General features: G+C 47.2%; 6 protein-coding genes across 6 annotated transcripts, besides 2 other annotated features; 1 reads left to right on the forward strand and 5 right to left on the reverse strand.

Moving 5' to 3' along the window:
* Window positions 1–976: 976 nt before the first annotated feature.
* N7518_009267 (uncharacterized protein) lies at window positions 977–1,637 on the reverse strand (the record flags this gene model as incomplete). Its single annotated transcript, XM_057190194.1, has 2 exons — window positions 977–1,183; window positions 1,479–1,637. 2 exons carry the CDS (start codon window positions 1,635–1,637, stop codon window positions 977–979), a joined length of 366 nt encoding a protein of 121 aa, XP_057037850.1.
* Window positions 1,638–8,485: 6,848 nt separating this feature from the next.
* N7518_009268 (phosphotransferase family protein) lies at window positions 8,486–9,738 on the forward strand (the record flags this gene model as incomplete). The annotated part of the gene is made up of 2 exons (XM_057190195.1): window positions 8,486–8,989; window positions 9,052–9,738. 2 exons carry the CDS (start codon window positions 8,486–8,488, stop codon window positions 9,736–9,738), a joined length of 1,191 nt encoding a protein of 396 aa, XP_057037851.1.
* A 307-nt stretch (window positions 9,739–10,045) lies between these two features.
* Window positions 10,046–10,831, reverse strand: N7518_009269 (uncharacterized protein; the record flags this gene model as incomplete). The annotated part of the gene is made up of 4 exons (XM_057190196.1): window positions 10,046–10,270; window positions 10,468–10,533; window positions 10,672–10,786; window positions 10,827–10,831. 4 exons carry the CDS (start codon window positions 10,829–10,831, stop codon window positions 10,046–10,048), a joined length of 411 nt encoding a protein of 136 aa, XP_057037852.1.
* Window positions 10,832–11,060: 229 nt separating this feature from the next.
* Window positions 11,061–11,439, reverse strand: N7518_009270 (uncharacterized protein; the record flags this gene model as incomplete). Its single annotated transcript, XM_057190197.1, has 3 exons — window positions 11,061–11,120; window positions 11,182–11,237; window positions 11,337–11,439. The coding sequence occupies 3 exons, from the start codon at window positions 11,437–11,439 to the stop codon at window positions 11,061–11,063; spliced, it is 219 nt and encodes a 72-aa protein (XP_057037853.1).
* A 457-nt stretch (window positions 11,440–11,896) lies between these two features.
* Window positions 11,897–12,124: a sequence feature (Protein overlapping with rRNA (N7518_009271, KAJ5783594.1) was converted to a misc_feature.).
* Window positions 12,125–12,214: 90 nt separating this feature from the next.
* Window positions 12,215–12,574: a sequence feature (Protein overlapping with rRNA (N7518_009271, KAJ5783594.1) was converted to a misc_feature.).
* An 837-nt stretch (window positions 12,575–13,411) lies between these two features.
* N7518_009272 (putative C6 transcription factor) lies at window positions 13,412–16,285 on the reverse strand (the record flags this gene model as incomplete). The annotated part of the gene is made up of 1 exon (XM_057190199.1): window positions 13,412–16,285. The coding sequence occupies one exon, from the start codon at window positions 16,283–16,285 to the stop codon at window positions 13,412–13,414; it is 2,874 nt and encodes a 957-aa protein (XP_057037855.1).
* A 3,604-nt stretch (window positions 16,286–19,889) lies between these two features.
* Window positions 19,890–22,175, reverse strand: N7518_009273 (hydrogen/calcium exchanger domain-containing protein; the record flags this gene model as incomplete). Its single annotated transcript, XM_057190200.1, has 12 exons — window positions 19,890–19,902; window positions 19,963–20,051; window positions 20,106–20,159; window positions 20,211–20,444; window positions 20,522–20,832; window positions 20,904–20,939; window positions 20,998–21,245; window positions 21,301–21,342; window positions 21,393–21,440; window positions 21,498–21,561; window positions 21,625–22,107; window positions 22,172–22,175. The coding sequence occupies 12 exons, from the start codon at window positions 22,173–22,175 to the stop codon at window positions 19,890–19,892; spliced, it is 1,626 nt and encodes a 541-aa protein (XP_057037856.1).
* Window positions 22,176–24,619: the final 2,444 nt, after the last annotated feature.

A 24,619-nucleotide genomic window follows, 5' to 3' on the forward strand; every position in this document is an offset into this window, starting at 1 on the left:
TAATAGTAAAATAGGACCTCCCTATAAAGCCTAGAGAGCGGTTCCTAGTTAATAGAAAGGATATAGACTGCCGAAAAACACCCTTTCTTTTATTTTGTTTGTTTTGATTACTAAGTTGTCCATCAGATTGTCATGTTTTAGAGAGTTAGAGAATTCATTGAGATTTTTCTGCCACAAATACACTCGCCTTACCACCGTTTTTCCGTCACCTTCTACTCTACACTCGTTACCCTAGGTTTTTATCCCTTCTACTTAAGCGATAAAAGTAAGAAGCCAGACGAAAGATTTTAACAATAGGTTACAAAAGGAACTCTTTTAAATCATATCGATAAATACTTAGGGTTAACAGACTCTTCAGCTACTATGTTTTACCCTCATCTATACTACGAAGAAAGGGAGTATATTAATACTTTACATCTCTGACAGCACTTCTTTAATATATATTCAATCGAAGAGCCTCGGTCGAATTGTATAAATCGGAAAAGGAAGTCGCAGCTTAACCTAGAGCCCGCAGAAACTACTTTCGAAAACTTAAGTGATGAAACATTGCCAAGCTCAGAGGATTATTTTCTCACCACATCGGTGCCGACCAGCTTTGAAGATTCGCATATGAGCTCGAAAGATGATCTTTTTATAGAGTTCATGCGCTTTGATGAGAACACCGACCAGTGCGACGGCTTCAATGCTGAAAATTGAAATAACGACGGTGCAGGCTGGTATCAGAGGGCGAAGCAGTCGACGGGTCGGTCGACTAGTGCGGCTTTGAAGAATGAAAACAAAATGGGGTGGGAGCGGCGACCATCCTGCTAGTCCTACGTTCAATAGTAGTTCCATCTTTTACGAGGTTAGAATTCTTTCAATTCAAATATAGTCAAACCTCAGTAGAATTTACGACTGTAACAGTACCACCAGTAAAACTGGGATTGATAAAGACAGTAGTATTGTTCAGTCATTCTTTCTCAGAAGCCCACTTGAACTAGATTTTAGTATTTTTTCTCAACTTGGTTTTCTTCTCGACGTTGGCTTTTTCGTTGGTTTTGGTTTTCTTGTTGATTTTGGTTTTCTTCTTGATTTGAGTTTTCTTCTCGACGTTGGCTTTTTCGTTGATTTTGGTTTTCTTGTTGATTTTGGCTTTCTTCTCGACGTTGGCTTTCTTCCCAGCCGGCTTTGTGTTTAGCATTTTCTAGTTTGACGTCGTTAGCATTGTATTGCTCAATGAAAATTTAAGCGGAGAGCCTTTATGGCTAATGTGCCGATCTGCCCCTCTTCCAGGAAAGCCAACCGTCACGAATTCGCAAGTCGATATCAGCACACAACAAAGCTTTGAATAGAAGTAAGACGCTTGGTCAATCAAGCATACAAAGGTAAAGCTGAATACTATCCCCGTTCGACTAGAAATTTAGACAGCAGATAAGAGGATTTTGACCTCTAAACTTGGACAAAAAAGACGGACATTCAGCAAAGCCTTGCAGGCTTACTTTTGTGATGGGTGACGATTTTGATGTGATGGGAGAATGGGGTGGGTCATCGTGCAAACCTAGCATGTTCTTGATTTCCAGTTTACCTTTGTGTTTACCGGTGGCCCTCCATTTCCTAGGCCCCGGCCGCAATCCAAACTGCTTAATCCAGGTCGACATATTATCATCCGGCTAAAATTGGTACGAGAGTTCCTCCGCTCTTTTCACCATCGGGTGGACCAGGCAAATGCGGTCTACGGAGACGTTGTCGATAGCTCCCTTGATAATCGGCTGTTCGATTAACTGGTAATATGTTAATCCTGACGGATTAAAGCGGTCTGGCGGCGGCGGCGACAAGACTGTAACAGTTTCACCTCTGGCTATATGCCAAGCAAATATAGCCGACGCGCCATGTATATATTCTCTCCAGGAATGCGCAGTCTTTTTGGATTGAAGACAAAGCGGGTGCTCTGGCATCATCAGTGGACCCATGGCCGTAGTCAGTGTCTGCATTTCATGCTCATCAGCCCACTTTTGAGCATTTTCACGTAGCATACCGCTCCAAAGTACCTGACGATTATTATGCCAAGATTTGGATCGAAATTGTTGAATGATTTGAGTTGCTTCTTCCGTGGTCAGGTAGTGTCTAACAACAGTCAAGACTGATGCCTGTGTTGAGCTCTCGTCGGGGAGCCACTTCGTTTGGTTCTCTTCACATTCCTCAACTTTTGATATCTTGTTTTGCATTTCGCTCGTTGGTTATAAGCTGATCAGGGGTTAATTTTGCTTGAATTTCAGTCGTAAGGTATAGCATAGTTGCCACCAGCAATGGTGAGTGGCGAATGACAGGGGTTTTAAGGGGCGCACTGCGCCTGATTACTAATTTTCAATGCCCAAATTGCCACCACTTTGTAAGAATGGAATGGGGCAACTCGGAGCGATCCGGAGATTGCAGACAATAGTATACAATGGCTCTCAAGGGCTGAAAACTGGGTCTCCAGCGATAATTTCAGCATTGAATCTATATATTGCTTCTCTTGTCTTTGAGAGCACGGATCTACATACAGCCTGTTTCTTGCTCGCATAGTGTTCATGCCTCAAAAGACCTATTCCAGGCGATATCTGCTTTAGAAGGCTTACATATGCCAACACGTGAGTCAGTTGAAGAGGCCAATACTTCTGTCTTGCAAAGCTCACCTCAAAAAGGCCTTGACCAATTATCTGTTCAGTCGGAAGCTGTCAAAAGCATACGTGAAGCAATAGTATGCATCGATGATGTTCAACAATACTTGAACCTCTGGAGTTTGAATGGGCTATAAGTGGCGGGTCTTCCTATTTTGCATATCCACGTAATGCTCCAGAAACATACTGAGATTGACAGAAAGAGGGGACATCATTGCCGACCTTCTTGACGGGCCTGTGATATTGTCGGTGAGTAGCGAGATAATCGGTAGCAAGGAGGGCACATTGGAGGCTTCGGGGGAAACGATTGAAAGAGTACCTTATCTTAGGGAGGAAAAGGTCCAAATACTTTTCATGGTTAAGTTGGCTCATCTCTTTTGTACGCACCTGCTGGTTGGATTTGATATTCCAGCGTCCGCCTCGGGGATTGTGCGGGATCTATTGAGAGGAGCACTACGTCAACAACTTGATGAACGGGTGCATGTGGTAGAACTGGAATACCAGCCATGATTAAAAAGCGAGAGCGAGCGTAAACCGATGTCTGTTGGGGAGTCACGGAGTTCAGGCACCCACACTACTTAGATAGTTCCAGGAATTGAGGGTCTCTCTTGCTTCTCACTTCTTTCAAGAATCAATCAATCATGTCTCTTTAATTTCTCTATTTCTGGACTTTGCCTCAAATTATAGGAAGTTCTCTAACTTTTATCGAGGCACAAGAATAAATCGTTGTTTGGTAAATTTGACGTTTATCCCAGTATGAAACTCACCACGAAAATCGATATATTCTGCGAGGGTTCGAATTAGCTACGCAGAGCACTTGTGAAGCTATATGTAGCAAAATATCAAAAACACAGTTCTACAGAAACCATTTCCCCATTATCAGCGTCGAATACCTCCTAGGTAACCCGTCGTTGTGCAATGTCCTTTTCTCGCAGCTGAATCCAAAAAGCCGCATTCGACATCTCGCTCCACCCTATGGCAATGCATGTGGTTGGTCTATCAAATTCCAGAGATATTGCGTTCCGAATCGAATAGAATCTAGAGAGGAATCAGCCGACAGTCACGACAGCCAGAATTAAACTAACACATATTATTCCAATTTTGGAATTGCCACAACTAGCAAAGCCCCAATAAGCGGAACCTTGGATATATATCTGCGTCACTGCCAAACACGTAGTTCCACAAAGGTACGGTACATCACATGATATTGAACGTGAGACTATCATCTTGTGGAGATACATGAATAAGTAGTATTACACACCTAATATGCGGCCTTTGCGGTACAGCAAGTATTAAGGTGTTAAGTTGTAGCGGGCTCAGTTCTGTGAGTGTGGATACATAACTCTATCCTGCAAAAAGGATTCATTGCTTGTGGTTCCGTGTGGGTCGATTTCATCAAGCCTTTTTAACATAGAACCCGGCTCTTTGGAGGTTCATCCTTCATCCGTCGTATAGGCCTCTGTAACACAATCGTTTCCGATCCGCCCTCTTCGCCCTTTGCACCTGGCTGATAACAAGCACTTGCGGGCGATAGTGGACGGTTCGGGTTTTGCCCATCTTTAAATTTGGTTATCAGATTACGCACGCTACCCGAGTATAACTTGACATCATGGATAATTTGAGGCTGACTGAACAAAACTTTCCAGCATCTACGTCAGGGAATGTGCGTGATCAACTGAGGAATTGCTCATTAGCCCTCGTAAAGGGTAGTTTGCGGCTTTATCGCGCCAGATGAACGGAGTTGAAACTGAGACATCTTTGTCTCTTCTAGCGCTATATAGCGGCTTGCATGGGGTCAGTGAACCAGTGAGAAACTATGAAAACGTTATAATGGTAGCCTACGGCTCAGGCCTTGCTGCGGTTGTTCCATATATCTCAATGCTGTTACACGGATACAACACTTGCACAATGCATGTTCGTCGCATACATTTGATTTGGTAAGTTCAAGAGCTCGGTAAGTGAGCGCATTTTGATACAATGATGAAATCTCTAACATTGAAGAGTTTGCGTTTTCTACACAGGAGTTACTGAATAGTTTGTTGGCAGATGATGTCTTGGACAATCGCTATGCGAGTATACAAGAGCGATAAAGAGGTTTTTTATTGAAACCTGATAAAGGGACAGTGTTTTCGTTCCCTGGGGCGATTCCGAGCAGAGCAGCGCTTGTGTCATTTGATACCCAGGGATTCACTTGGTGCTAATTTGGTTGAAGCTCAGGCATGTTGATGGAACTGAAGTTGCTCATTATCCTTGGACTTTCCGGCTCCGAGGCAAACCACTGTATGGCGATGCTCGTATCATTGATGCATGGGATATTTGGGGTAATGGAATCCCCTTGCGAAATGCTATTTATTGCGAAACTCGTATCATTGAAGGTATAGAAAGGATTGTGAGTAGTATGTTGGCCGTATTCAGCAATGTATCTGCTCTTAAATGGGGGGGTAGACTGTTGACGCGACTCATGACGGACGTGCCAGTCTAGAGACTGTTATAGAATCAAAGTTGCCGCGAAAGTTTTACCGTAACCCGTATATTGTGAAATTGAGGTTGGTTGAGAGGACAAAGGTGGATTCACTAAAGGTTCAAGGACTATATTGGCTCTTGGTGAGATCTCAGGGCTGATAGGAGGAGAGGTTATCTGATACGTCTCAAGGGAGATTGCTGGCGTTCGGTTTTCAGGGTATTGGTGTCTTTCCGGGAATGCTGATATATGGGAGAGACTCATTGAAGAGCTTGGGGATTCTTGATAAAATTGTCGGTGCCGCTCTCCATCGAGGCTGCAATTTGAGCTTGCTATAATACTTGAAAGAGTTTCAGCTGTCTGTTCACCCCCTGATGAGAACCCAATCTCTCTTTGATCGGAAGCATGAGCTTCTGACCTTTTATCAGATCCGTCTGGAAATGAAACAGGTCTTTTCGTCTGCTCTGTTGTTAAAGAGTCTGTGGATCGAAACCCAGGGAATGTCAGCATTGTTTACTTTGAAGAGAATAGATCAAAACCTACGTATGTGTGAAATAGTCGATCTATACTGGTCGCTCATGCTCTCAGTATGTTGGCTGAGCCGTACAGGCGTTTTAGCTGCTGTTGTTCGAAGAGTATTATGGATTGCAGTCTCTAGTTGTGCTCTCGTATAATAGTGAGATATGAGCGATCCCATGGCCCGCTGTAAATGAGATTGGATTCGATATTGAGGTAGTGTTTTCACGAATAGATTGATAGCCTCAAATTCGACTGAACTCCATGGATGTATTTCAAAACTAAGAGAGTCAATATCTATTTAATATCAAAGAATAGCATATATACCTTTTCGCGGCGGAGTCAGGCAGAGAAAGGATAATTCCTTGAGGTTCAATGTGCTGCCATTTCCATCCGAACCGAGAATACAGTGAGAACGACTTTTTTGTCTTTCTTTGCTTCGCGACATTAGCGTCTGGCCAAAGCCTTTGCACAATGGCACGTAATGAGCTTGGAAGAAACATTCTTTGTCTGTGGACATTTGGCATGTTCGTGTTTGAATGCTTAGGCCTGGATCTTTGTCTTTTACCGTTGATACGCAATTGATACTGTTCTCCTTGGATATGTTGTGAGAAGATGATTAACAAAATCTTTCTTCTCAATGGATCAATCTCTCTGATCCGTTCCAGGTCAACAAAGCAGCGTCGGAATATGTTTTGGTCAGGGATATCGCCATCCCAGAACAGCTGCGGACAGCTAGACCAGAGGACTGAGTATAACAGGAGAGCTTCAACTCTCTCTTCTGAAAGAGCCCAGTTTTTCGTAATATTGGTAAGTTTATTCACTTGCTTCTCATCCAGATTTTCTCCAGATTGTGATGAGAAACTCTGGAACCATGATCGACGCTCAGAGAAAGCAGAGTCATCCCGAATCGTCTGCTTCAAGTTCGAGGCGAATATCTGATGAAGAGCAGTTATCTGCTCTGGGGATTCAAGTATCTTTCTCAGTAGGTCGCCGGTTTCCTAGGTGAGTCAGTAACTGAATCCACGATAAATCTGAGAGTCACACATTGTCACCCGCCTCACGGAGTAATAGCTCGAGATGCGAAAGGGTAGCACGTAATGCTCGGTCAACCTATTATGAATCAGCAAAGGTTGATTTCGGCTGTATTTGAACGACTTACTCGAAATCCCATCTTAGGAGTGATGTGAAGTTTGGATAAAGGGAAGAACCTCAAATTTCCCACTAGAGTTGCTGCGCTCATGTGACAGGTTCTAGTTTGAGCTTCTCCTCATTCGGAAAGATGTGTGTGTGGCTTGGACACTAATGCGGCAGGGATGGGATATCTGTGCCCGGGCACAGATATCCCATCCCTGCCGCTTAGATGCATTAATAGCAGTTCAGACGCTTTTTCCGTCCGACAATCTTAAGGAAAACAGGTTCTTCTGGTGGCTGCACCGAAGTTCGTATTATATTCTTCGTGTTAAGATGTTGCATTAATGCCAATCATTAGGCGGGGTATAGCGCCAAATTGCCTGGGTGACAAGGAATGACCATCAAATGGAAAATAACCGGTTAATCCAATCGGCCTGGTGATACACAAAGCGGGGTCTTAAAATATATGTGAGACAGCTGATTCATGTAACTCCAAAGAAGTGTCAAGCGAAGTTGCCTTACTGGCCAGTACCTAGATGATCTAGTTCCCATGCCCATGGGCGCTAAGTAAAATTCGAGCATCGTTCGACAAGTCCGTGTATCATCCTCGAAGTTTTTGTGAAAATGTTCTAAAATGCGTACGGATGCATCGTAACAAACCTCGCAAGGCTACTACTGTGGCTTGCTGTTGCTGTAAAAAAAACAATGACACGCCCGCCCTTTAGGAGCATTTCTACCAGACCCAATCCTCATCCTCTGCCTCTCACCTATCAACCCCATATTATCATAAGTGAGCGAAAACAAATCCATATGCGTTATTCAAGCTAACTTGTCTATACCAGTCACAATTCGCTATCCATATCTCCATACCAAGGTAAGAGTTGAAATTGTTTATACCAGGTGGCAAGTCACGTCCAACATGTTCCGCTTACACTCCTCAAGAAAAGATGCCTCAGGGATCGGAAAGCGTTTATACGGGCTGTGCTACGGTTGGATGTGATGGGGCGGACATTCAGCGAGGCCAAAAATGCCCAAAGGGATGTGGATGGGTGCGTCCTGCAAATGATGGCAAGTAATAGGCAATGGTCTCGACACAGCTTGGGCCATGCGCTACTCATGTATTTAGTCTGTGATCCCTTTGCCCATCTGGTGCCACCATGAACTTTCTTATACTTGACAGAAACACCTTCTAGACCAAAAAAATCAGGCCTGCGCCCAATACTACATATAGATAAAATAAAGTTCGTGAGGGACGACGAAACACTGTAAAGCTCAGTATTTGTTTGTAAGTTACCGGTCATCTCACAAGAGTTGATTGGTTCTAAGTTCTGCGATTGCAAGGAGGTGGGGGAGGAGCGGTGGTTTCACTAGAGTATACCGTGAAACGTCGGGGAACTTGTGGGCTCAGAATTATTCTTATAGTCTTTCACGTTCCGTCTTTGCCGTGAGAATCATGCTGCTCCTTGCGGTTTCTGATCTTGGCTAGAACCAGTCCTGGTATTTCGCCATTTCTTTTTGACTTGATTGATTCGTCCTCGCGCGTTCCTTCTGGATTTCATTTCCCGACATGACACGGTGTGCAAATATGAATCACACCGCTAGTCGTTTTCAATTTGCCGTTCTCCTTCTTTTTATCCTCCTATGAAAGTCTGCGAACAGAACTATATTTCACCCTAACTCCTCTTATGTCCCAGCAGGTTTCTTACTTCGTCAGATGTCTCCCGTCCGGCCGATCATGTCTACCAACTCAACCTCTTGGAATACCATCCAGAGTTTCCTGCAAAACTGTGACAGCAAAACCGCCGATTGTTTCAATCGAACTCAATGGAACGAGCTATGTCGAATCGCTTCAGATGTTGCTGGCCATTTGGAGTGCGTGGCCTTGGATCAGGTTGCGAGCGGGCTTAATAATATTGTTCGCTTACTTGAATTCTCCGACGGGTCTCGCTGGGCGGCTCGGGTCCATATTGGAAGAAACAGCTCCCCCAATCTTAGCAGCACCAAGCTTGAGAATGAAGTTGCTACAATGCAATTCATTAAGGAGCACTGCAGCTTACCAGTGCCTCGAGTTTTTGCGTATGAGTTGGACGAGAACAATTCAGTGAGCGCCGCTTTCATCCTGATGGAGCTTCTCCCCGGTAGCGTCGCTATGGATGCACTTGGCGGCTACGAAGCCAATCGTGGTGTGATACCTAAAAAACACCGACAAACATTCTACCGTTCTGTTGCGAAGTATCATGTTTGTCTCCTAATCCAGCCTACAGGCTCGCTCCTTGCTTAAATGCTTACTTCACACCATAGGTCCAGTTGACTTCCTTACGACTCCCAAAAATTGGGACAATTATCCGTAACCGTGAGGGTGGATACGAGTGTGGTCCTTTGCCAGGAATTGGCGGTCCCTTCGACACAGCAACTGCATTCTTCGAGGCGTGGGCCGAGAGCGTCAAGTTCAAGTGGGACGAAGAGACAATCACTCGCATGATGCAAAGAGGGCCAATCCCAGCAGAACAGATGGTGGCGATTATCCAGAACTTCCCAACGCGGATCAAAGCGATGGCTAGCCGGCTGTCTTCGTGTGACGAAGGGCCATTCCCTCTGGCCCATGATGACTTTCTCCATAGTAACATCATGGTAGATGAGAGAAACTTCGATGTAACGGGAATCATCGATTGGGAAGGTGCTTATACAGTTCCCTGGGAGCTCATTGCTTTTCCGGAATTTCTTACAGCTATGCCCGTCTCCTTCGACCTGCCTCAAAAATACGACCAGGATGGGCACCCATTTGATGAGGAACTACAAGAAAAGTGGCGCGAGCGAGGAGAGTATATTGAAATGGTGAAATTAGCTGAACTCGAAGATAGCCTGCTATCAACTTGCCTTAGCAGCAAGAGGAACCAGGCTATAGCTTATTCTTATGGGGCGTATACTAGTGTTGGAAAGCTTGGTTTCTATGATCGTGTTATGACAGAGTTAGAGTGTGAGGAATAAACCTCCAATAGCAAAAGTGACTCTTGAAAGTTGCACTAAATAAAAAGATGTGTGGTGAGCGCAATGTCGCAAAACTCAATTGTAGCCATTCCGATATCGGTTTATAATGTTGTTTTGTATTCGTTTCGAAGCTGGCCGATATTTCAATATCAATAATCAACGCCCATACAGCTCTGCATTTAACAAATGTCAGTCAATACCATGTTACTGCCTCTTCCCTCCTTATACATGCCTCCAGGCCGGAACTCATTGCAGACAAAGTGCATTGCGAATGTGCCATTCTATGTATTCAAATGTCAGACGCAGCTTAGATTTCGGGTCCCCGGATTCTTTTCCCGAACGAATCTCGCACAAGGCGCCCACGTTTGATTGCTTTCATCGTCTCGGTCAATTCTTCTTCCGAACTTAGGTGTTCAGGGGGAGTTTGAGGCCGACAGCATTTTCTCTTGCCCGGGGGGAATGGATCAACGATACCTTCGTCGAGTACTTCTTGTTGGTATTCTGCTTCGGTGTACAAAAGAAAGTCATAAAGCTGCCTCGATGAAATGGAGATGTATTAATCGAGGTCGGTGTATTCCTATGAGATGCTCGTGGGAGCAAAGTCCCGAAGCGACAGCTATAATGTAGGTTCCTCGGCTGATTCCTCGGCTAGGTATCCAGATACTATTCGAAAAGGCTGTAACTATCAGTATCTAATTCTTCTAACTTTACAGTTATAAGGGAATGTACCAGCTCTTTAACCTTAGCGATCGTATAAAGTTCCTCCATGCCATCCACAGTTATATCTTCTAGTCGCTAAATTGATATAGTGGCTTTTTTAGAACCTCTATACTCAATATTAAGAGTAATCACCGTTTTTACATTCCCATTAGTATCTAGGATATAATCATCCGCTAAGTCCGCAGTAGCGCGAACTTTTTACGAATAGTACACTTGTTGGGTGACCGGAAGGCGGTCACCCATGTGGGTCCAGATCACTAGATAGCTCCGCTCCCTCTTCCTCTCTTTCTCTCTCTCTCCTTGTCCATCAGATCTTAGCGAATCGACACTAGTTGTTTTCCCTTTTCAGGTACAACGTAGTTAGATACGCCATTAACACTTCTATGATAATACCGGGGTATTTTGCCTGCTCGTGCTTAAATGATATATCTAGGCTCCGTTTAGAACGAGTCTATTCTCCACTTTTTATATCGTTTAGTAACTAAATTCGGGTAGTAGATCTATAATCTACCTTCCTTATAAAATCAGCGAAGGGTTTATCACTCTTTTGGAATCTCCCTAATTAGATCAAAATTTCAGATACTACCCTGGCACAAAAAATATCATAGGGAGGAGTTGGCATTCAGATAGTCATATAGGACTAGGAAGGGTCGTAGTCGAGCCTAGAATACAACTAAACAAAATGCTTTAAATAGACCTGAATATTAGCAGTACTTACCTTACTTTATCTTCCACGTAACCTCGAAGAGATTCGTCACCATCTAGCACACGCAACACTTCTATAAAATCGTTCTAAACGAGCCGGTACTGCCACCAAGGCTATGCTAGCCTTTGGCCTACACGATGGAGTTCTAAACAGTCTAAAACTGCTTAAGCACTTCCCGATAATTTTTTCTTTTCCGTCGGCGGTGGCGTGAGTGGAGTATTCAGGAAGCTCCTAGGTGGAGTGATATCATCCATAAGGCGTAAATCAGACGGCATACTTGGGATATCGATTATTGAAGTGAAGGGGCTGAGATCTGGATAAGCTCGGGTGTCACGTGCTGATAGGCTGATTGACCGTGGGATAATCCTACCCAATGGTAACCTGAAGGTTCAGCTAACGGGTCAGTGCAGTGGTCGCTGGGCCGACACAGTGATTTCCCATTGGACAAACTTTTCACCCATATGTATGTGTTAAGTGTACAAACCAGCGTGTACTTGTTTTGCAATTATTTGTAATCCTACCTGGCTAGTGAGGTAGGAGTGTTTGGGACAGCGAACTTCTTTGCGCTTCCAGTTCAAGTAATGTGCAGATGCCAAGACACCGAGAGTTTCAAGAGGAACTAGACAGTCCAATGATTTACATTATAGCTCAGCCAAGAAGAGGGTCAGTGCGGCGGTCCGCGACGCGGATGATTCTCACCCCGATTCTCACCTGTCTATAGTGCACTCACCCTATCTCACCCTGGTCGCGCGACCGTAAAGCGGCGCTCACCCATTTCTCACCCCAGGCGACACCCACCGAACTACTGACCGCACATAAGCCACACGCCGGTGAGTTAGTAGTTGGGTGGGTGACCACCAGCGAATCCTCACTGTTGTATGTTTTTGTTTTTGTTTTATCGCTGTGTGAATGAAATATAGCAATATCATATGTATTTGTCTTAGGTTTCGTCGTGAAAGTCTATAATAACTTTTTAGAAATGAAGCTTAACGAGACATAAGCACTTGACGTGCATATCTGACGCTATGACCATCTAGGCGTACAGGTCACCTGACCCAATGGTAACGATAAGGCATAAGCTGTGTTACCATCCATCCTACCACAGCTATAGTTTATAATTCTCAGCTGCTCTATGTTCCCCTCCAGCGCTGTATCAAATACATACGACCATAGGGTGTGGAAAATAGGGCTTCCCGTCCGCTCAGCCGTACTCAAGCCACACGCCGGTGAGTTAGTAGTTGGGTGGGTGACCACCAGCGAATCCTCACTGTTGTATGTTTTTTGTTTTTGCTTTATATAGGTTGAGAAAGCATGTAAGGTGGGAGGTGTTGATATGGATGGTACAAGAACAGTTAGAGAAGATCTCACGCGTAAAAGTATATGGTGCAGGTAGTAAGTAGTTATCACCATAACCCACGACTAACCCACGACTGGATGACTATTTTCCACCCGTACTTGGATGAGGGCTATTATCTATTTCTACGCTGGGAAGAAGCGAATGCCGGATAAAAAACAGCCACAGAGGCAGATAAATTGACCCAAGAGAATTGCAGTTTGCAAGACAAATGCAACGCCTAGGCTATCGTAAAAACATAAAACCGACACAGGAGAAAAAAAAAAATCAAAAGTCAAAAAAGCCGGCCACCGCTGCCAGGCTCCCGTGCCATCCCAAATTTCGCTCGAAACAAACGGACAAAGACCAATATGGAGATAAACATTGCCGATAAATGAACAATCAACTCGGGTTTCACGGCCACCTTGGCGGGAAATCACGAGGAACGCCTTGCGCGCATGTTGAACAGCGTATCCCAAACAAAAAAGACATGTAGCAAGTGAACAATATCAAGAACATGAACATGAACAGAAACAGAAACAGAAACAGAAAAAAGACAAGGTCGCGCGCACTGGGTATAGGTGATAATCAATCTTCGTGATCCCGTTTTCAATTCCGAGTCTGGGCCAATAAATGAGGAGGCCAGACCAGGAAAGGAAATGATTGGATTTGGAGTTCAATTCGCCTGCTTTCGGCACTCGGGGGATTTTCCGCAGGATATGTCCCATTTTTTGAGTCGCCAGCGATCATAGATAGAAAAGAGAGAGAGATAAAGAAATGATCGTACAGTACGTAAGACGTAACGGACGAGGGAATTCGTAAAGAGTAATAATACAATGAAGCAAGGCGATTGGTGCCACTGCTTCGATGCGTGCCTGCTGGCGAGGTGGGAACTCTAGTGGCTGAATGAGGACCTAGCGGCTGAGTGGGGACCAGATCGTGCTAAGCCAACCGGCGGGAATACCGATCTCAGAAGGCGCCAGCATGGATAGCTGACTCCATTCGCACCCATCCAGGAAGGCGATGACGTCGTCTCCACCGATACCCGTGGATAGCAGGCTTGAGTCTGGGTATTCTGTTGAGGTCAGAGGCGGCGAGGGGGCTAGTTGAGTGACGGATCCCGGTGGGGGGAGGACAGGGATAGTGTGTGAGGCGGCTGCGTTGATGGGAGGGAGAGATTGGGAGTATGGCGGGGGAGGAACCTGCGGGCGGGCTGGGAGCCAGGAGTTGATGGGATTCAGGCGGTTGCTTGTTGCCGTCAAGTACTGGGAGGGTGACTGCGTAGTTGCTGACAGAGAGGGGTAGTTGGGAGATGAGATGGTGTACATGGGACCGTCTGGGTGATGTTGCTGAAGGGATGGAAGGGAGTAAGGGGACCCGGATGGCATTTGGCGGCTGTTGGGAAGTGGTAGGCTGGGACGGCGATCGCCTTGGTGCCCAGGTAGAGACAGACCGGGGCTGTTGACCTCGCGACGACCGGTACCGTCGAGCATCTGGTCACCGGGATCACCGGTTTCGCTCCTGACGGCATTGCTTCCAGCATCACTCATATTCGTGCGCTCGTAGATGGACTCGCTTGCTGCGGGCACTGCGATGCAGTCTTCATCCATCCCCGACTCTGTCAACTGGTCCTCGATGCTTCCAAAGTCGAGGAAAAGCTTTTCGAGCATCTTAAATTCCTCAAAGCCGCCACCAGCACCGCCTTCGCGAACTAGCCGGATCCCATTGGGGCCGTGGTCAGAAGCATCCGACATGCTATCTAGACGATTTCGTGAAACCCGGCGGAAATCGCGCTTGACTTTGGAAAAGTAGCTGTGAAGGCGATTCAGGGTGCGGAACCAGCCGGTCGCCATCTTCAGACGAGGCCGCATCTCTCGGATGATATCCAAGGCCTTGCGTGCTTGTGTGACACCAAGCTGGTGGCTATCATGGCTCGCAGGGGGTGGGTTAGTTCCCATCAGCCCCTCTGGATCCATATGTGGGAAATGTGTTCCATAAACACCGATAAAAGCGGCATTGTAGATAGCAAATCCGACCAAAGGGTTCTCAACAAGAGCACCACGGGCTTGGCAGGTGGCCACAAGGTCGATCATCTGTCGCGCTGCCTTGAAGAGCTCACGAGCACTGTCCCGCCAGAAACCATCAGGTGGGCCATTGACCTTGTCGACAGCGAACGACGGCTCATCCAAGGGGCCAGAAGGCTCATTGCAGCGGATAGGCAGGAATGGAATATAGGCACGGTGAAGGACAATTACCGATAGGAAGTAGACAACATGCATCACGGTATATGAAGCCAGCGTGGTCTTGTACATGATATGTGTGTCGGTATTTCGCTGGGAATATTGTAGGTTGCGGGAAAGACTATCCTGGAACTCGTTCAACTGCAGACGGAGTGAAGAGAAGCGGGATTCAGGATGCCATGGGGGATATTGCTCTGTGCGTCGACCGCCAGCGCAAGACCATTTAGCGATGCTTCCCCAAACACGAATGATCCGAATCACCCGGCTGAGCACCGACTCCTCTGCGCCAACCTCCCATCGATCAACATCCTCCACGCTCGACTCCTTGCGGCGAGAGATAGGTGACCAGGATTTGTTATCTGAAGATCCATTGGATGGGAGTTTTTCATCGCCAAAGCCTCCTATGCTTTGACGGATGCTGGGGATTTGCATGCTTTGGGAACCGAAGCTCTGCGGGCGCCGAATGGTCGGTTCATTGAGTCTGGCCGTCCGGACCCGCTCGCCGAAGGCAAAGGCGTTGTCGCTCGGGAGCTGAATTCCGAGTTCCTTGACTCGGACCATCCGAGGCCGGTACTTTCCACTGCTAAGACATCTATCGAGGATAAAACAAGCCCAGAATGTCCGGCGCTTGGTCTCTTGCGCAATAATATCATCCGAGGTCGGCTCTCTGGGCTCTACACGCCGCGGCAGACCGAAGTGGTCTGCCTCGGTTCGCAAGCCGGGGGAGGAGCGCGAAGGATCTCGTGCTGGAAATTCATTTTCAAGTTCAAAGGGCAGACCCATGGCCTGTGCAAGTCGGATGGCCATGCCCACATAGACCCAAGCACTCTTGCCTCGGCACATCCCCCATTCGTGCAAAGCCAACATCAATAAAGCCTGCACGCGCGCAAGATCAGGTTGAGCAAGGCAAGCACCATCCAAGCCGGCCAGCCGGCTGCGGAGGGCTGCAGCATAGTATTCTGATGCGGCAAGCGGATTCGAAGGATGGCTAGGCGACACTGGTGAGTGGGCTGCAGCCAACGGAGGGTGAAACCGAGCAGTTAGGGCTAGTACACCCAGCGGAATCAACGAGGAAGATGGGTCCACCTTATACGCAGGATTGCGGGGATCTTGTCCATCGAAGGGCGCAGGAGGGGGAGATGAGAGCTGTCGAATCTGGCCGAGAAATGTTGCGGGATGGAGGAAGGGTAGAAGAGTCGCAAAATGCGATTGGAAGAGGTCGAAGACGGCCTCCCACACTTTGGTCGTAAGGATCGAGGAATCAAGCGCATCCACACCGAGCTTGGAACCAGCCGAGGAGCCAGAGATGCCCACCACCTTACGCGAGCGATGTCGTTTCGGGCCATCCCAGTCGTTATTTCGATCGTCGCCTTCTGCCAGGGCAGCCAGATCCCGTTTGGCGTTGTTCACTCCGAGTGCTGGGGTTGGATAGACACATTCGAGCTTGCGCCCGGACGTTTCGCATGCGCGGCAGGTTGTATCGATCCCGGAATTGACACATTTGATTTTACTGCGCCGGCATCGAGCGCAAGCGATGCTGGACCGCATGGTGTATTGGACAGACTCGAGGTCTGCAGATATGCGAGGCGATTTGTATCAATCGCAATTCTCCCATTTACCACGGGTATCAGGGTCACGCGTTGTTATTTTGCGGGGGAAGAATCTCGGGGAATTAAGCGCAGACCCGTTCGGCTTCTATCATAGTTAATATTGCATTTTCCGGGGGGACTCGCTTTCCAACTTACTAGATATCACAACCTATCGATGTGAAACGAAAAGGGAACGCAAGAGGGAAAGGGCCAAGGGAGAAGAAGAACGGAATTGGCGGAGTGTGGGGGAAACTCAAAGAGTCGGGGCACCGGACCGGGAGAAACACAAGTCGGGAGGGAACGGGGAATGTCACGACCGGGGAAATAAAGTCAGAGCAGAAAAAAAAAGAAGGGAAAAAGGGAAATTGTGAAAAGAAAAAAAAAACCCCAAAGCCGAGAGAAAAGAGCAAACCAGAGCCGCTGAAATTGCGGAGGGCCAAAAGCATGCAAGGACGCGCTTTTCGTGGAGGTGGAGACCCCCAGTTTCCGGCTGCCGATGTAGTTCGTTTCTGGAGAAGTATTTGATTCATGTATATCAGATACATAGTATATAACTATTTAATTGTTTTAGTATTAGCTATTAATTATTAACAATTACAACTCATATCCAATTCCATCTCTCTCGTTATAACCCCATATTTAGCTAATATACCCCTTCTCGGCACGGGAAACACCTGAGGCCTGAGCGGTATCTACCTCATTCTTACCAGGCTCTGATCTCATGATCGTCATTTCACATCTCTACCCGACTCGGGCTCAGCTCACGGTCCGAAAATAAGAAAAAAAAAAAAAAAAATTGGCAATCTGGCCTGTCAAGTAGGACATTGTCTTGACTACCGGACCAAATCCAGATCCAAAGCACCCGGACTGGCTGGAATGACAATACCCGTCCACTCGCCGGCCGATTCTCCTCCGCCACTTTCCGGCATTTTCTAGGGCCCGTGAGGGATCAGTCACAGTGCCTAAACCTGGGGGATCGGTGGATTTGGGCGCATCATACGTACAATGCTGTACACCCTGGTTCCATGGCCGCCCTAGAACTCTATACTAGGGCACGGAGCACAAAAGTACCATTCGCCTCTGCCTAGGCAATTGACCAGGTCTACCCCGTGGCAGCTGATGTCCGATCGGCATTTGTCTGGGCGGGAAATCCATACACCGTCTCTTCCCGCACCGGGAACACCTAAATAGGCAAGCGGATATACATACCTAGTCTGTGTGTGTGCACAGATGGGGGCTATTCTCGGAGAGTACAGCGAGAACCAAGAATTGTTCATGGGAAAAGAATGAAAAGCCGAAACGCGACTCCACAAGACGCCCAGAAGACCAGTGGACCCATAAGGCGGTTTTTTCTCCCACATGGTTTTTCTCGTCTCTCTCAAGGGGTATCTCGGCCCATTTGGATCCCTCGGGTATAGCCTCGTCCCCAGAACATGGATGACCGTCCATCCACGCAGCCCATCAATCTGGGGATGAAGGGGAAATGGCATCCAATCAACGGTCTCCAAGTGCCTGGTCGGGGCTCTCCCCGCAAAGAAGCGAGATGCTAGATCCTCAAAGCACAAAGTCACCTTTGCGTTGATTGGCGTTGGCTATGACCTTTCACCTCTCACCCCGTATTCGACGCCTCCGTGTGACATTCCTACAATGTGGGCTGTTTGTATTTCCCCCCGCTTGTCACCCGTCACAAAGTGGAAGAATCGGAGAAGCGATCAGGTCGCTCGGCAGAGGGTCAAATGAATCGCCATCCCCTCGGAAGAACACGCATATTTCACAGGATGGGGAATTGGCCTGACTCGACCTGTCCTTGCCCCGTATTTCTGCTGCCGTCCTTATACTTCCACAATTTGATCCCATCCATGTACAAGTGCAAACAGTCCGAGGCCGACTGCATCCGCGATCATATGTTTTTATTTTTCGTCCCTTGCGGAGTGCCAAATCCATAATTGTGTAGTTCCGAGGTTATACACATGCCCAGGAACGTCACACATCGGAAAAGTTCATACACCGAATTTTTCCCCCCGGTCACATTTCGGCCCCGTCCGATACCGCGATTGGACCGCAACCTCCGAGGCGCCAGCCATTGGACCCCGGATAACCCCGCATTTACTTTGTATTAGGTAAGAAGTTGGGTCTGTTCTTTTTTTTATAATATATTATTAGTGACGTAGACTTGGACTTATATTGTATAGTAACTTTACAAGAGAAACTCGGGGTCAATGGCCATCTGCCTATATTTTGCCGGCCTTTGGTTCTTTTATATTGTCCTCCGTACGGTGAATAATAGTGGGGAAGCCTAAAAGGCAAATTGAACATGTTCCATGACATACACGGAACGGAGTAACTACGGAGGACTGGATTAACATTGCATACCCTACCCTAACTGCCACTGCACAGTCCTTTCACGATCCGGGTTCTCTACCCCACATATGGAGTAGCCTCTCAGGTCACAAGATTAATAAAGGAAACTCCTAACCTTTCTCATATTATCCGAGGCATCCCGTGCCGCCGGACTACCGTCCAATCCAATCGGCAATGATGAAGCCTCCAGCGCCAAAGTGGCTTTGAATTTCATTTCGTCCCAACAATTTCCGTCCGGGACCAAGTCCTCTTTTCCTCCCTGTCCCTTCTCGGCGCGGAGCAGTTGCCGACCCCATCTGATTCGGCAGGTAGTTTGTACTAATTATTCGATATCATATCATGACGTACGGAATTCTCTACAACATACATACAACATACATACCAGTTAGGATAATAGCTACATGTGGTAATTTACGGCGAGGTGCTTCGAAAGAAACCTCAGGCCAGACCCGGGCAGATGCGGGATCCCAGGACTACTATGTATGTACTCCCTCCGTACGGAGAACTCCGCAGTAAAAATGGGAAGGGTTCGAAGAACAAGCCAGGAACAATTGTAAATCCCAGCCTCCCCACATCGGCTCGGTTAGAAACATCGGGGGGATACCGAGTCTGCCGAGTCCGGATTTGGATAGCCTTACCGTGCATGATTGTTCAGCCCGGTAATTCCCCGATGGCTATAGTATCGTGCCTGGATGTACGGAGGACATACTCCGTACCGTACTGTGCTGTTGGCATAATTGTGCTCTGCTTATTCGTCCACGGGCGTATTTTGTGTGCTGAGTCTGAATTTGTCGGAGATTCAGTCCCGAAAGCGCTGCTCATCCCCACTCTTCGGGGAAAAGTTACCGAATTAGTCAGCTTTGCTTTTTTGGCCTGACAACATATGCGGTTATGTGAATAGCTCTTGTCCGGCTATTTATTTAGTTTGCTTTTTGTGGTATGGATTATTGCGGAAGACTGTTATGGAATCACCGGTCAATTTTATATCGTGGAAATAAATTAAATGCGTCGGACATGCAAAGCACCGCGAGAGTGGGTATATTATGGGCGATCATAATAGAACCCAAAGCCAAATAAAACCAAATAAAAATGTTATAGAGAAGAGATAATAACCAAAAAGGTCCCCGCGATTAGGATGGTAAATTATAATATATCATATCGTCAACGGGGACCCAGCCCGATGACTGTAATGAGTGAAGGGTTTAAACGAAGAACCTAGAGACGCAATCAGTAAGGGACAGATGTACTTGTCAACCATATAGAACGACAACATACCAAGACGCAAGAGCAATAATCAGATACATCATCATCAACAAGACACCCTCAAGCCAGTGAGACTTGCCGTCACCGATGAGGTAGTTGACCTATGAGAGGACAGTCAGTACGATACCACTTTCTCGAGAATCAAATCCACTTACCAAAAGAACAGACATGAATAGTACAATAACCTGGAATCCATCGAAGTTGAGAGTCTGTCGAAGTTAGTGCCAGGCCCGATAAGATTAAAATTTTGGGCTCCATACCATATCCTCAACACCAATGATCCATCCGAGAACAACAATCAACGGCAACACAAGCAGCGCAATCTGCATGCTGGATCCGACGGCGACACCAATCGCAAGATCCATCTTATCCTTGCATGCGACTGTCACCGCAGTAACGTGCTCAGCCGCATTACCAACGATAGGCAGAAGGATTAATCCGACGAACGTCTCGCGAATGTTACCGGTAGCCGTCAAAGCATCGATGGATTCAACCTGCATAGGTTAATGAGCTTACTGCAATCACACATAAAAAAGATCGGAACAGATCTAGGGGAAAGGCATATGCATACCATGAACTCAGCACACGCAGCAACAAACGCAGTGGAGATAATCAGCGTGATGACGGCAGTCGTAATAGACAGCTGCGGCTCCTCGGGTTCGTCGTCGGGATCCTCCATCTGCATTTGTTCGGGATTGTGTGCGACTAACGGCGTGGCGGTCATTTTGCCGATCTGGGCAATGCCCCGGCTGGCATCGCCTTCGCCGACTTTCATGTGTCGCCGTTCGACCTTCAGGCTGGGTCGGTTGTAAATGTCGGCATGTGACTTAAGTTGGAAGAAGAGATAGCAGCCGTAGACGATTAGAAGGAGGACACTGGTGCCTGTGGTGCGGTGTGAGTAACAAAATCGGTAAAGCGATAGCAGGACTGGAAAGTCCCAGGAAGTAACGTACCTCTAGATAGGGAGGCGGTCCCATCTACTTTGTCAACTATAGTCAAAGTTCTTGTTAGCTCTCGTAACAATTTGCGAGTCCTGGATGCACTAACGATCAGACCACTTGTGGTAGGCAGTAGGGATGATCAAACTGCTAACAGCTAATGCGAGCATACTCGCGGCTGTCTGCGCAACTGTGACATTGAAATTTTGCTCGATGCGAGGGATACCACCGAAGAAAAAGCACATGCCCAGCACTAGGAGCAGGTTGGACAAAATGCTTCCGATGAGCGAGGTCTGCACGATGAGGGTTTTGCGTTGGACCAGTGCGATAATTGCAACGATCAACTCGACGGCATTACTAAGTTGGTTAGAAACAATGCTATCAAGAGGACAGCGGGTAATATAAAGCATACCCAAACGAGGCATTCAGCAGACCACCGATTGTTTCACCCGTGCTAGAAGAGATGAGCATAGACCAAACAGAATGGGGTAGATTGAAGCATACCGAAGGGCAATTTCTTCAGTTGCGAAACTGAGCATGGCAGCAAGAGGGCTAGTAAATGCCTGTTAGCAAAATATCCTCGTCCTAGCCAGCGGCATAACCACTCACATGATAGCGATGAAGTTAACCACGAAAACTGCAATCGAATTGGCTTTAACAGCATAGAGAATAACTATGCGCAAGAATATAATTAGCACGTGCACTTCCATACATCAGCGGCAGGAGCAAGACATACTTCCAACAGGTGCGGCAATCAAAAGAACATTGACCCACGAGTTCAAAAGAGTAGCCCTTATCTGTGACGCAAAAGTGTAGGTCTGATGCTCCGACTTCTTGTCCTCCCACTCATCGTCATCGTGGCGATGCTTGAACTTGCCCAAGATTCCACCTTTCCGCTGGCGCGCCTGCGCCGATCCAACGGTCTCGGTGTCAAGCCCGCGTGACGATGAGACATTGATTGGGTCCTGGCTGGCCATGGACGGTTCAGGCGGGGACTTGTGTGTTTCATGGTCGCTACCAGCGAACTCCGGCGGGAATGTGTTCGAGTACTCTGGGACGCTAATGCCGTCGTTGAGTTCCCGTCGGCGCTGCTGGTCTGCTGAGAGTTCGCCCAAGGTCTGGGAATGGGATAGTCCATCCTCGAGCTGCAAAGAGTTCGATCGGCTGGCTCTTTTCTGACCGTACCGTGCTGCGAAGTGGGCTTTACTGCGAATTTTGACTAGTGGCATGTTTAGTATGGCTGGCCAGTTGATAGATTGGGTATGCATAGCTGTTGGACTTACGCATGATGATGGTGGCTTAATATGGCTCTGTAGAGAAATGGATTCGTAAGTAAGAGTGGCCTTGCGAGAGATATATATAAGAGAACAGAGCAGAGGCTAATGATGAGCTTGATGAGCTTGATGAGCTTGAATTTGCCTCAAGGAGAATACACCCCACAACTGTGGCTTGGACCTGCGACCTGTGACGGATGCCTATGAAGGGCTGGCTGGGGGAACACGCACTGGCTAACGGTTTCGAGATATGGACAGCTCAACAAATCCACAAGCTGAAGCGATTACGGCAATCTAAGCGCGAAATGTGGACGAGTCTCAGGATACAGCCACAGCACGATGATGAATGGCGGATCCGGGATATTCACGCGCACAGGGGAACGGTGAGAGTCGCGCTCAGGCAAGGGGTAGGCGGGAAGTCAACAAAGATCAAACGAATGACAATTATGAAACGATTACAGCGAGAAGAAGAGTAAAAGGAGTGACTCAGAAATGAAGGGATAGAATTTGTCTGTAGCAATTTGCTGGGGTTTCTTTGGAGAACAGACTTCGAAAAGAGTTGAAAGGCACAGCCACAAGTGGTGCGTATAGTGTGTATAGTGGAGCAAATATTATGATCTTGGCGTCTAGAAAAAAACAAACTCGGATCGCGAGATTGGTTGGTATGGATAGTTGGTAGTTGGCAAGGGACCAGTCAGTGTTTCAATTCCAGTTTATAAATTCTTGTTGCGCACGACTGCGTCAGATATCGTTAAATCATGGATGTTGGTGCGCTGGCAGTCATAAACTACAGCGCCACTTGAAACCTTGGCCAGGTGGAACTGAAAGCTTTGTCGATGGAAGCTTTGTGCTTGGGTGACTTGGCAGAAACTTGGTTGATCGCCGGTATTCTGTAGTCAAATACCATGGTCGCACAGCATCTGATAAATTTTCTCGGGCATTCCTGCAGATGTTAGTAGACGATATACAAAGTAGCGGTACGATCGTGGCACAGAAAGCGGCAGATATGGGTCTCCTGTTTATTGGGGGAAATTCCCTCCAGCATAAATTGTGTAGGGGGTTTTGACCCGCTCTTGGCAGTGTTTGGTCAATCAGCTCGCGTGTTGATTCCACATCAGGCCTGAACGCCACAACCCCTTTTCCTATGTCATTGATTGCGTCCCGAGGTCAAGCCAGACGCATAATGGAACGATCACGTGTTGGTTGTCAAGGTTTGGTTTTCGGGGTTGTTGGTTGGTGCCCGTAGAAGCGCTCAGCAGCGCCACCTGGGCAGGCTCCCGTGCTCTCAGCCGGGAGCCTTGGAGATACTCTGAGAGGCACGCTCCCCCAAGAATAGATTGTAGTACTATCATTAGGCAGTGTCTATATTGGCATTTGTTATAGGCAGCCTCTTCGTGATGAGGCCGTGATCAATGATCAACAAGGCCCTGCTCGGGCAGGTACTGCGGATGTTGGCGGCTTGGGCTCGTCCAAAAGTAATGGCTGTCGTCATCCCGAGGAAATATCCATGACCACTCAGCTCAATCAGCTGCGTTGCGACGTAGTTGGCTGTCACTTTTTCGGTTTGTTGGTTGGTGTCTGTGCTGTAGCTCTGCGGTCGGGCGGTTGCTGAAGTGAAGCGAGGGGGAGTGAGAAGCAAAGTCAGACAGAGTAAAAGGGAAGTCAATGAAGTTAATGAAGTCAATGAAGTCAACCTCAAATCAAATGGTAAACATCGCCGTACAAATTCACAGAAAAGAAAAAAGTTCAGCCCTATGGGTTCTCGGCATCTTAAGGGCCCTTAAAATAGTTGCTGCCTACCTCGCGCTAGCCATTTTGGGCCGTGCTGACTCTCAGTTTCTCTTGGTTTTACGTCTCAGTGACTTTGACATTGTTTAACCAAATGAATCAAAGTTGCTCCCTGGATTAGTCTAAACTTGCACGAACGGGTATCATTTAGAAGGCGCTTATAAAATGTCGTTGATGCATTTGGACGGGTTCACTGTTAGATGCTTCTTCTGATCTGGTAGCTTTATAGCATGGAGCTATATAAAGAGCTTCATGGAATAGCTAGATCATCATCTTCCATCCACTTCATATCATCATCTTTGGTTGATCACACTTCTTCTCTTGGTCAGATACCTTCACCGTTAGAGATTGTGGGGATGTGAGCTTTGCCACAGTACTGCCCGAGCATACCGACCTGCAAAGAAAAGTATTCTGGACTTGAGGAATGACGTCTATTTCTCAGCGCCTTTGAGTGCGTTATCGGTGTCTGGTACATATTGAACTGGTATGCTCAACAAAGTTGTGTCCTATTTGAGCTGTCGGCCAACACTAATAGTGATGAAAGTCAAAAGTTCGGGATTTTCACCTTCTACTTGAACCAACAGTCTTTTTTCCCGCATTGCGAACACTCATCGACTGCTTTATGGAGGACTGCGAGCCCAAATAACATAGCGTGGGCGAAAACAAAGA

The sequence above is a fragment of the Penicillium psychrosexuale genome, assembly GCF_028828465.1.
Source record: "Penicillium psychrosexuale strain IBT 29551 chromosome Unknown utg000005l, whole genome shotgun sequence".
NCBI classification, from domain to species: domain Eukaryota; kingdom Fungi; phylum Ascomycota; class Eurotiomycetes; order Eurotiales; family Aspergillaceae; genus Penicillium; species Penicillium psychrosexuale.